The 12083-nt window shown below is 41.3% G+C and overlaps 1 protein-coding gene across 1 annotated transcript in view; it reads left to right on the forward strand.

Moving 5' to 3' along the window:
* The window catches only part of LOC137332645 (uncharacterized), a 141187-nt gene that overhangs the window by 23514 nt on the left and 105590 nt on the right, over nucleotides 1-12083 (forward strand). Inside the window, exon 4 of the mRNA XM_067996603.1 lies at nucleotides 773-3297. Within this exon, the coding sequence (XP_067852704.1) occupies nucleotides 773-3297 (2525 nt within the window). The remainder of the gene's footprint in view (nucleotides 1-772; nucleotides 3298-12083) is intronic.

Genomic DNA, 12083 nt, shown 5'->3' on the forward strand with positions numbered 1-12083 from the left:
AGTTTTTCCTCTGGATCGCCAAGGTAATGAACAATTACGTTCTCGACGTTACATCACGGGGCGTATAATCCATCGGAGAATCTCGCAGTTATATTTGCAGTACTTTGATCCAGAATAGCCTATTTGCTAAATAGCCGAATGTCGCAATGACCCGTTCTTTATGTGCTACTCATATATGTTTCGGATCCAGTATGTGGGAACATTCGCTACTCAATTTCAATAGATGGTCTCATTTGATAGATTGTTTTTCGTCGAGATGCCCGTGGTGTTGATAAAGGAATTAGTGCATTAGTTAAAAGGAATGGTGCTCAGATCCATGATTTATACCGGTAATTAGGTTACAAGTCAATAAGTAATCAAATAAATGAAATAATAAGGGCAGAACAACAATATCAATTAAAGTTGCACAACGTTAAATCAAAAAGCGATGCTTGAGGCGTTCACTAGAGGCACCATTGCTTTAAGAGTATTTGATGTTATTATTGGACCAGTCTCTTTGTGTCGCTGTCTACCAATGAGGTGAAGAAATGTGACTGGTGATCCAGCACCACTCCCCCAAAACCAAACACTGCGCAGAGTCGGTGAAACGAACAACACTCAGCATTCCACGCTCCTCATTCCCATCTAAGAAACGGCCCGAGTCAATCTAAGGCCATTTGTACAAGTAATCTTGGAGATAGCGACAAAGACTTCTCGCTGTTGCACGCAAAATAAAGCTTTTCATCTCGATAACCAAGGTAATGAAAAATTACGTTCTCGACGTTGTATCAAGGGGCGTATAATACATCCGAGAATTTGGCAGTTATATTTGCAGTGCTTTGGTCCAGAATGGCCTACTTGCTAAATAGCCGAGTGTCGCAATGGCCCGTTCTTTATGTGATAATCATATATGTTTCGAATACAATATGTGGGAACATTCGCTACTCAATACCTGAAGAATTAGAGCTTGGTGCCTTTGTTGGAAATATTGCTACGGACCTGGGGTTAGATATGAAACAGTTGCTCGCGCGCAGGTTCCGGATTGTATCTGAAAACAAAAAGCAATTTCTAGACGTGAATTTAAACACTGGAATCTTGTTTACAAAAGCAAAAATAGACAGAGAGCAGCTTTGTGAACAGGGCCCCACATGCGTATTAATGTTAGAGGCTGTGATTGAAAATCCGCTAAAGCTAAATCGTGTAGAAATTCAGATTCTCGACGTAAATGACAATGCGCCCGTATTCCAGAGAACGGAGGTACACCTAGAAATCCCAGAAGCGACTCCGGCTGGAACGACCTTCCCATTACTGAGCGCGCTTGACCCGGACATTGGAACGAATAGTGTACGCTCCTACCAACTGAGCCCAAACGAGCATTTCACTTTGAAATCACAGACAGGCAGCGAACAAACTGGCATCCCAGAACTCGTGCTGGAACGACCCCTGGACCGCGAGCACCAAGCGGCTCATCAGTTAACACTGACGGCGTTTGATGGAGGGAACCCGGAGAAATTCGGAACCACCCAGATTATAATTACTGTGCTCGATGTGAATGACAATATCCCGGTTTACGAACAGAACATCTATCAAGTTACCACTGCAGAAAACGTACCCACAAATACTTTGATAGTGAAAGTAAATGCGGTGGATATGGATGAAGGCCTAAACGGTGAGGTAATCTATTCTTTCAGCGATCACACTCCTCATAGAGTGCGTGAACTCTTTAGCTTGGATTCAACAAACGGAGAAATCAGAGTAACTGGCATCGTGGACTTTGAAGAAGCAGAGAATTATCAGATTTCGGTTCAAGCTAAAGACAGAGGCCCATATCCAGTGCCAGCATACTGTAAAGTTTTGGTAAAGGTTACTGATATTAATGATAACCCTCCTGAAATAATAACAACCTCTACGTCGAGCACGATCCCAGAAGACGCTTCTCTGGACACTGCAGTTGCTCTTTTCAGAGTGACGGACCGAGATTCTGAAAATACAGCTGACGTTTACTGCCGGATCCCCAGAGGTAGCCCCTTTAAGCTTAACGGCTCTTTTAATAATTACTACACGTTAGTCCTTCATGGTGATATAGATCGTGAAAACGTTTCTGAATACAACATTACCATTCTATGTACAGATACAGGTTCCCCTCCTCTCTCTACCAACAAAACCATCCGAGTTCAAGTCTCAGATATAAATGACAATACGCCACAGTTTACGCAGCCATCGTTCACCATGTATGTGACAGAAAATAATGTTATTGGTTATTCAATTGGCTCTGTGAAAGCCTTTGATCCAGATTCCAATCAAAATGCCCAAATAACTTTTGATATTTTGGATAACTTGATACATGGCTTGCCAGCTTCCACTTTCGTCTCAATAAACTCTGCCAATGGCGCGATGATTGCACGACGCTCTTTTGATTATGAACAAATCAAAACATTTAAAGTCCATGTGCAAGTACGGGATGCTGGATCCCCTCCGCTCAGTAGTAACGTTACTGTGAATGTGATCATCGTAGATCAGAATGATAATGCCCCTGTGATCGTGTCACCTTTGCCAAGTAAAGGGTCGATAGCAGAGGAAACAATACCAAGATCTGCCGATTCAGGTTACTTGGTTGCTAAAGTGACAGCCACAGATGCTGATTCTGGACAGAACGCTCAACTTTCTTACGAACTTCGTCAGCCCACTGATGAAAGTTTGTTTACTACGGCTTCTGAAACAGGAGAAATCTGGATTATTCGCCGCTTTGGTTATAAAGATTCACTCATGCAAAAAATCGTAATTTTGGTGAGGGACAATGGAACCCCATCCCTTTCAGTCACAGCGGCCATCAATATATCAGTACAGGATGATGATACAGAAAATGCAGCCAATATCAGCCGGTTGGGCATCTCTGGGATATGGAAATCCGATTTAAAATTGTATTTAATTATTTCTTTTGGCACAAGCTCTTTCCTACTACTTGTGGCTATTGTAATCCTCGGAATTAAGGTGCACAGAGGTAGAAATACAACTAACGGTTACTTCTGCTGTTGGAATACGTCCTATCTTTCCAGGAAGGATTCGTTCTATGGAACTCAAAAGACGACTGTGAATCATCAAATACCACCCAATTTTACAGAGGTGTATGAAAGCGAGACCCTCCCACCGCCATTTCGCTATGAAGTGTGTCCAGATTCAGCCATGAATGATTTCATGTTTCTAAAGTTACATGGTGCAGCCGCACCTATGATTAATATCAAGACCGGCTCATGTGTCGGGGCAGAATATCGAAAGGCATCAAACTCTACGAGCAAGGAAACCACTGAATTTCATGAGGTGAGAGCTGCGTTAAAATGATAAGCTTCACTTAGCATTATAGGGGTATGGTTGTGTAGTAGTTATGTTACTGGACTAGTATTTCCGAGGCCTGGAATAATAATCGAGAGAACGTGAGTTCAAATCCAACATGGCAGTTTGAGAAGTTGATTTAACTTTAAATAAGTCTGGAGATAAAAACAAAACCTACTTTCAGTAAACGTGACCATCAAGCTATCGGAAGTTCGTAAAAATCCAACTGATCATTAATGTCGCCAATGTAATTTAGGGATGGAAACCTGCTGTCCTTACGCGGTATCGCCTATATGAAATTTAATTCCTATAAAAACGTGTTTGACTCTCAACTGTCTTGTTGACATGAACTAGCAAGCCTCTCAGTTAGGGCAACTGGGGATAGGAACATAGGAGCAGGAGTAAGCCATTCACCCCTCGAAACTGTTCCGCCATTTAAGCACGTCATGGCTGATCTGTACATCAACCATGCTTACTCGCCTTTGATCTATATCCCTTGATATACTTACCTAACAAAAAACCTATCGACATCAGTCATAAAAGTTTCAAAACATTAAAAAACATATATACTCTGCTAAACTTGTTGATCTAACTAAACAGCTCAGGCTGGAGGAAACAGCTAGATCTGACGATTGTATAGATTGAGCCTGAAGTATAATTACATTATAACTACACACTACCGATTCTTTAAGATTGATAAAGCATTTTATTACCAATAAGAAAGGTTAAATAGGGCAGGGAATTAATCACACTGCTAAGTCAGGGAAATATCACATTTTAGCGCGGATGGCAAATGTGTTAAGAATAAATTCAGTGAAGGGGCGAGAAATGTAAGTTAGCAAGGTAAGCCGACGAACATGAATAGAGGTACCTAAGAAAGATAAGGAGCAGGTTAAGGAACAGATAGCCAAAAGAACAATAAAAGTGGAATGGAAGAGCATTTTGTCGAGTATAAATTTGACAAAGTTGCTGTGTTTACACGGATGTGCAAAGCATCACAAGTGAAGTTGGGTTTTATTGACAATAATTAGAATTCAGGGGCATAATTTTGCAGCCTTGAAAGAAACTCGGCTTCTTCTGGAGAGAGCATGGAAACCAAATATTCACAGATATAAAATTTTGAGGCGAGATAGTGAAGAAAATGGGAAGGAGAGGTAACCTTATTAACAGAATGCACTATTTTATGGACAACAAGGTAAATTCGTCGTAAGGGTGTCGGTGCTTCGACAGGTCCTCTGGATAGAGTTAAGCACTAAGAGGAGTAGATTTGGGAATCCCAAATGCTGGGGGAGAAATTGAATTGAATGAAGGGTAGAATGCAGTTGGGATATGGGAGACCTGGTCAAGTTAATACATTGGTTTATTCCATCCCAGAACAAAAAAAATAGGTAAAGGAATGGCATCTTATCCACATAAATTATCAAATGGTTTGGCTTATGCATCAGACGTATTGTGCACTGAGGTTAAGGGTATAAAACGAAAACATGCATTTACAATTTTTATTTTGTTATAGAATGTACGTGCAGCAAGGGTGCATAGGCAGGAAAATATTTCTGAAGCTGAGTCGGTGAGAAAACCAAAATGTTATTCATTGAGGCTTTAAATCACCTAGATTCAATTGAAGAAAAATATCAGAGCAATGCCTTTCAAATGCATATTCTACACGTGACACAGATTTGCTTCCTTTTTCAGTTTCTACAACAGCCAACATGGATAGTGTCTGTGTAGAATTAATTTAGAGTAATAACCCAGTTATGGTAGATAAAACAGAAGATAACCTAGGGTTTAATGATCATATTACCAAAGCAAGTGAACATAGAAACATAGAAAATAGGAGCAGGAGGAGGCCATTCGGCTCTTCAAGCCTGCTCCGCCATTCAATACGATCATGGCTGATCCTCTATCTCAATATCATATTCCCACTCTCTCCCCATATCGCTTGTTGCCTTTTGTGTCTGGAAATCTATCTAGCTCCTTCTTAAACATATTCAGTGACTTGGCCTCCACAGCCATCTGTGGTAGAGAATTCCACACGTTCACCACCCTCTGAGTGAAGAAATTTCTCCTAATCCCAATCCTAAATGACCTACCCCGTATTCTTGAGAATGGGACCCCTCGTTCTGGTCCCCTCAGCCAGGGGAAACATGCTCCCTGCATCCAGTCTGTCTAGCCCTGTCAGGATTTTATATGTTTCAATGAGATCCCCTCTCATTCTTCTAAATTCGATTGAATACAGGCCGAGGCAACCCAATCTCTCCTCATACGACAGTCCTGCTTTCACAGGCATCAGTCTGGTGAACGTTTGCTGCACTCCCTCTATGGCAAGTATATCCTTTCTGAGGTAAGGAGACCAAAACTGCACACAATACTCCAGGTGTGGTCTCACCAAGGCCCTGTATAACTGCAATAAGAGATCCAAGTGAGATATTTATGAGGTTATTCAAAAAAGAGAGTCACATAAAATGTTGCCTATTCAAGAGCAAAGTGTGGATGGCAACAACAACAAAAATATTAAGTATCAGGAATTTTAGTTAAGAATACATTTTAAAGAAACTGTTACTTCATTGAAAAATATGAGATAGAAGATGACTCTTCTATTGATGATGGAATTAACAAAATTAATGTCAGCAAATTGTTCAGTGTAGCAAATAATTGATACTTCGAGGAACTGAAGTTAATTATTGGGAAATTTAGAGTGAGAAAAGAATTCAAGTGGAATATTTTCACCCATAGGTTGACGCAGTTCTATAATTAGTTCGCAGATAATGCTAATGAAGTGGACACCTTAACTTTCGTCTCTCTTACATTTCAGTTAAGATTTCATTTTCATGGTAGATCAAACATGTCGTGTTCGTGTTTGGTGACAACCTAGTCATTTCTGAAAGCAGTGGTCAATAGATAAGTTTCATTGCATCAATAGTTTAACTATCATACTGGATATATTTGTGCACATCCATTAATTTTGTCAATTATCATGTCCAACAATTGTTTTCAAAGAAATTCTAATTCCATTCAATTAATTGACCTGAATTCTGCCTTCACAGTGGAAAGTTAAATTGTACTGGCTGGGTCCTTCTTTGGAAAATGAAAATAATTAATGTTTTTCATAAAGTGTATAATGTAAGGGAATTAATCAGGTAATATTTGGTTGTTTTGGGTTATGAAATCTTAGAAAATATTTACACTCGGATAAACATATGTTGTCAATTAGCGTGTGGAAATGTAATTCACTCTACGAAACTTTGCGGAGTACACCTCCTAGTCCTTATTAGTCGCCAGAATTAACAAAAGAGTGGTTAATATCTAAAATCTAGGCAATGACGTTTGTAACCGTGGTATTGCATAGTCATCGCAGCTTTTTCGATGATATTTCAACTTCAGTTTTTCTCGAAACATAGGAACAGAAGTTGGGCCATTTAAACCCTCCAGGTTGTTTCGCCATTCATTGAGATGATGGTAGATCTGTGACCTAAAGCCATTTATCCGCCTTAAACACATATCCCTTAATACTTTGGTTAACAAAAGCCTCTCAATCTCAGACTTACAATTGAGTTATTGAGCTCAATTATTCACATTTTTGGCTGAAATTTTGTCAGTATCACGTTAAAGAATATCGCTGCTGGAGAATGACACACCATATGTAATGTTATCATCCAGTATTAACGCTAATCAACAACAAAACATGTATTTATATGTATTCTTTAAAGTAGAAAAAATCCTCCAAGGCGCTTCATAAAGATTCAAGGAAGAAAATGGACGCTGATCCAAAGAAGATTTTAGAAGATATATAATGTTGTGGTAAGAAGTGGATTTTAAGAAGGGTCTTAAAGGAAAAGATGGAGCGAGAGACTAGGAAGTTTTCAGGGAGAGATTCCCAGAGCGTGACGCCTGGCGGGTGAAAATACGAAATGCAAAGGAGACCAGAGTCAGTGGAATGGATAGTTCGTGGGCGGCGCGTGCTACAATATAGGGATGGGCGATGCCATGGACGGACTAAACACAAGGATGAGAATATTAAAATTGAGGTTGGGTGATTGGGAGACAATATAGGTTAAAGAGGACAGACGTCATAAACTAGCTGGACTTGGTGTGGGATAGGATACAGGCAGCATTGTTTTGGCTAAGCTTAAAGAGCCTGAAGGATGGCAGGCTGACAAGGGAAGCTTTGATTTGATCAGTCTGCAGATAGCAATGGCATGAAATAGGGATACAGCAACAGATGGGCAATGTATGGGTGGAGGTGATCAATGTTACGCTGGTGGACGTACGTGCTCTTTGTAATAGCGAAAATATGTGGTCAAAAGCTCAATTCGGGGCAAAATGGGGCGCTGAGTTTGCGAACAAGCTGTTCCTGCCCATGCCAGTGGACGTGGAGAGGGGACAGAGTCCATAGTGAGGTTATAAGGTTTGTAGTGTAGTCAAAGAGAGGGACTTTGGCCTTGGTAGTGTTTAATCTCAGATAAGCTTTCTCACAGGCGGTGGTGGGGTGGAGAGAAATGGTGGAAAAGCAGAGACTAATGTCAGTAGCTTAATTGTGGAAACTGAATTCATACTTTTGGAAAGCATGTACATAAGGAAGAGAAGGGGGCAAGGACCTCCGGAGGCGAGAGTATTGGGCGGATAGAGTAGCCATTAATAGAGGTACATTGGCTGAAATTGGATAATTAAGAGTGGAACCAAGCAAAGGCAGTCCCATCAAGCTCGACAATGAAGCAGAGGGAGAATGAAGTGGTCAACAGCTGCATAGACGTTTATGAGAATATTGACAGATTGTAAGAATCACAGAGAATGTCTTTGAAGATTTTTATTAGGGCTATTTCTATGTTGTGGGAAGGATGAAAACCCGACTGGAGGGAGTAAAACAGAAAGTTGCAAGAGAGACAACTCATGGGTTTGGGCGATAACAACACCTTTTCAGAGGATGGAGCGATTGGAGATGGCATGGCAGTTTGTAAGAATAGAGGTCCCACAGTTTTAAGGAGGGGGCGATGCTGGTAGTTTTATAAGAGAGGGACCCAGTGCTTGTAGTAAGGGTACCATTCACAATGTCAGATAACAGCCGAAGCAGAAGTTCAGTGGCCAGCATTTTAGTGGCAATGGGGTTGATTGGGGTCAAGGGAGCAGGAGGTAGGTCTCAAAGTAGATGAGCTTTCACGGGGCTTGGGTAAAAATGCGAGAAAAAACTAGACAGGGTAGGAATATAGGCAGTGTTGAGAGGGGTGGGGAAGGATTGGTTTCATAAGCAGTGGTATTGGGGAAACAGCAGAGACAGCGAATTGGATGGGCTCTATCTTGGTTGAGCTCATGGCATGTTGTTCGCCGTGAGTGTGAAGAGTCAAGCAAGGGAGGCTTAAGTATGTGGTTCAGATTTGAGAAAAGGAACCAAGGGCTTTCTTCACACTCCGTGATGATCATGGACTAGTGGTTTGTTATGGTAGGTCTTGATATATTCCAGCCATAACTGGTGATGTTTGGCTAATCCAGGTGTCCGCCAAACACTCTTTGGTTTGCACCCCTTGTACTTGTGGGAGCAAGATTGGTGCTGTATCTGTAGGAACGACCGCCATGGGAGGCAGTGAAGGTTTTTCTGGGGTCAATGGCATATGAAGTGGAGGTAAAGGAGCAATTCAGCAGCTGCAAAAAGATGCACAAGGTGGGATTGAAAGGGGTAGGGGATGTGGTTGATACAAAGAAGTGGTTGAAGACGGCCTTGTCAGTGATCAAGACGATAGGAGTTGAGAGGCCACGTCAGGTGGCAAGTTCAAGGCAGTTGGTCATGAATATAGGTACGAGTATTTATAGGGAGGGCTCGAGCACAGTGAGTTCAGAGAAGAATGGGCAAGGGGAGTTGAAATGGAGATTAGAATCACTCAGCGTGTGGATTCAATTATTGCTGAGGTTAAGAAGATCCCAGAGATGTTGGGGAAAAGACCAAAGTATGAATTGGCGATAAGTGATGCTCGACCATTATGGTAGTTTGGGTGAGTCAGTTAGTGCACCGTTAAACCCGATAAGGAGCTTTTGGTAAGGTGTAAAGTATCGGCACGCTTAAGTCAAATTGCTGTCAAAGCTAGGATATCAATATAATCATCTACAATACGTTATGAATAGCCAGGGCTTTGTTCGTAAACAGACATTGCGCAGATAAATGCCGAGGGGGCAGTGATCATTAATCCACCAACAGAGTCCAAGAGGATATGGTGGATCAGCTGAGCGGCCTTCGAAGGTGTTTGGTGAGGTTCGTCCTCAACGGGCACGCTGGGATGGAAGCTCGGTGAGAGAAGTGGAGCAGGTATTATGCTGCTTTTATGAACACACCTTGATGGGCACTTTGGAGAATGCTGAGAAGCACAGAAGGTGCCCATTACCTTACACAGGTGGGATTCAAGCCTGTGACGCTGGCCAAAGCACTCAAGATCGGGAACAGCCAAAGTAGCTTGAAGAGCTGGTTAAAAGCAATTAATTGAAGACAGCAGAGGAGGAGAAACAGTCTCAGTAGAAAGCAGTGCCGAAAGTAGAAGTTGCAGTAAAACCCAAAAGCCAGCGGAGAAATGGGGAACAGCACAGGAGAGAACAATCTTCTGCCCAGGACCAAACACTGCAGCACTGTATAGCTGAAAAGACAGCTGTGCACTGGAGTACAGTTAAGATGCCCGCTAGGTTCTTGAAGAGATGAAGTAACGGAGCAGATTCATGACAACCGAAGCTTACGGTTAAGCCCAGCAGACCAACGCAATCCTTATGGTGGAGGGGTCCAGGAAATCAAATAGAATCGGAGTCCTCGGCCTCGAAGAGAGCACTGGAAAAATACAGATTAAACAGAGTAATGTACTCTGTACAGATAGTCTTCACTTTTAGTATTAACTTATAGATTGAGCTAAAATATGACCACTATTAGGAGCAAGCGGTCTAAGTAGTGGGGGAGAGGGACGGGGAGGCCGAAATGTCAATGGATAGCCATGAATCAAATTGCGAAGGAGAACGCAGGAAGCTGCGAGCCCAGGAATCAACTCGATACTCAAAATATATTCCCAGACCAGGTGTATCAGAATCGCACAACCTGATGCATAAAATGCTCTATCCATATCTATGTGTATATATATATATATATAGTTTTTTTTTTACCTTGCTTTGCTCGGTAGCATTTATTTTTGGAAAAGCAACGTTGTTTCTCTTTGCATCCACTTGACCTCTGCAGCCGAAAGGATATTAGATTCTCTGTTCCAGCGCGACCTTTCATTCTCCATATAGCCTGAATAAACACGTTTCCGCAGCTGGCAAGGTATTCTATTTCCCGACTCTGCGTTGGATTGAGTGTTCCTGTGCGTAATTTGCGATCAACAGCCACCTAATGCCTCCGGTTGCTTTTTTATAGACCGATAAACAACGTGCAATGGCCTAGTTGGTGAAAGTGATATGATCAATCTTATAGATCCAAGCGGACGCCTAATGCGGAAAGTTTGCAATGGATGATTCTACATTCATAATTAATCTCGAGACTGTTAGATAAGTATAATGGGATTGTTGAACAATGCGCGTCTGAGTGTTGGCCACAATAATCATGTAGCAATTTCATTTTTAGTTGAAGAATCTTCGGTGGATCTCAGAGATCATTATTTCACATATGAACAGCGCAAAGTAAGACTGAGTCCCATTACATCACAGCCTGGAGAAAAAACGCCGATGAAATATTATCATTTTATATTTCAGCAATATCCAGTATCAGCTCTGGATATTATAGATAGTGGTTGCGTGTTTGGGTCTAGTTTGGGAACTGTATTAAGAGAAATGCAACTTCAGCAGCTGACACCCCATAGAACGCTGGAATTTGAACAGCTCCAATAAACATACGTAAACAACTTCAGTCACATAATTCACCATCTTAATGCAGTTTTTGTAAAAAGGTTCAACTGCGTGCATTTTGCTATTAATAGTATTCGTTATTTGGATTTGGAAATGCGAGCAAGGCGGCATTTATTGACCATGTCCAGTTGCCCTGGCATGATGGTGGTGGACCATCTCTTTGAAACACTGTAGTCCTCGTGAAGGCAATGCTTCCACAATGGCGATTTATTGCAAGTAGAGCCCTGCAAAAGGAAAATATATCTTTTTACTGATTATTAATTATCTTAGTTATTACAAATAAGTCCACGTCATTTTATTTAAATCTGATAAAGCAACGAGGCTTTGAAACATTTTCCATAATTTTCCTCATGTGTACACACGAATGTTATAATTATTACTTTTAAGAAGTGACAAATAATAAACGCGCGTCTAAACAATCTGCCAAAGTAACTCAAATAGATGGTTTCATTCAATAGATTGTTTTTCGTAGAGATATCCAAGGTTTGATGAAGCAATAATTACATTAGTTAAAAGGAATGAGGTTACCTTATTTGTTAGGTTACCTTATTTGTTATATTATCTTATTCGTCAATGAGGTAATGTAATAAACTATATAATAAATGTGGAACAACGACGTCATTAAAGTTGCACAACGTTAAACACAAAAAGCAATTCTTGCGGTGTTCAGTGGAGGCACTATTGCTTTAAGAGTACTTGATGTTATTATTGGCGGAGTCTCTTTGTGTCGCTGTCTACCAATGAGATGAGGAAATGTGGCTGGAGATCGAGCACCACTCACCCGACACCAAACACTGCGCAGTTTCGAAGAAGCGAGCAACACGCAGTATTCCACCCTCTTCATCCGCATCCAAGTAAAGACCCGAGAAAATGTGTATTTGTACAAATAATCTTGGCGGCTGTGCCGAAGA

This window comes from Heptranchias perlo, chromosome 14, assembly GCF_035084215.1.
Source record: "Heptranchias perlo isolate sHepPer1 chromosome 14, sHepPer1.hap1, whole genome shotgun sequence".
Taxonomy (NCBI): domain Eukaryota; kingdom Metazoa; phylum Chordata; class Chondrichthyes; order Hexanchiformes; family Hexanchidae; genus Heptranchias; species Heptranchias perlo.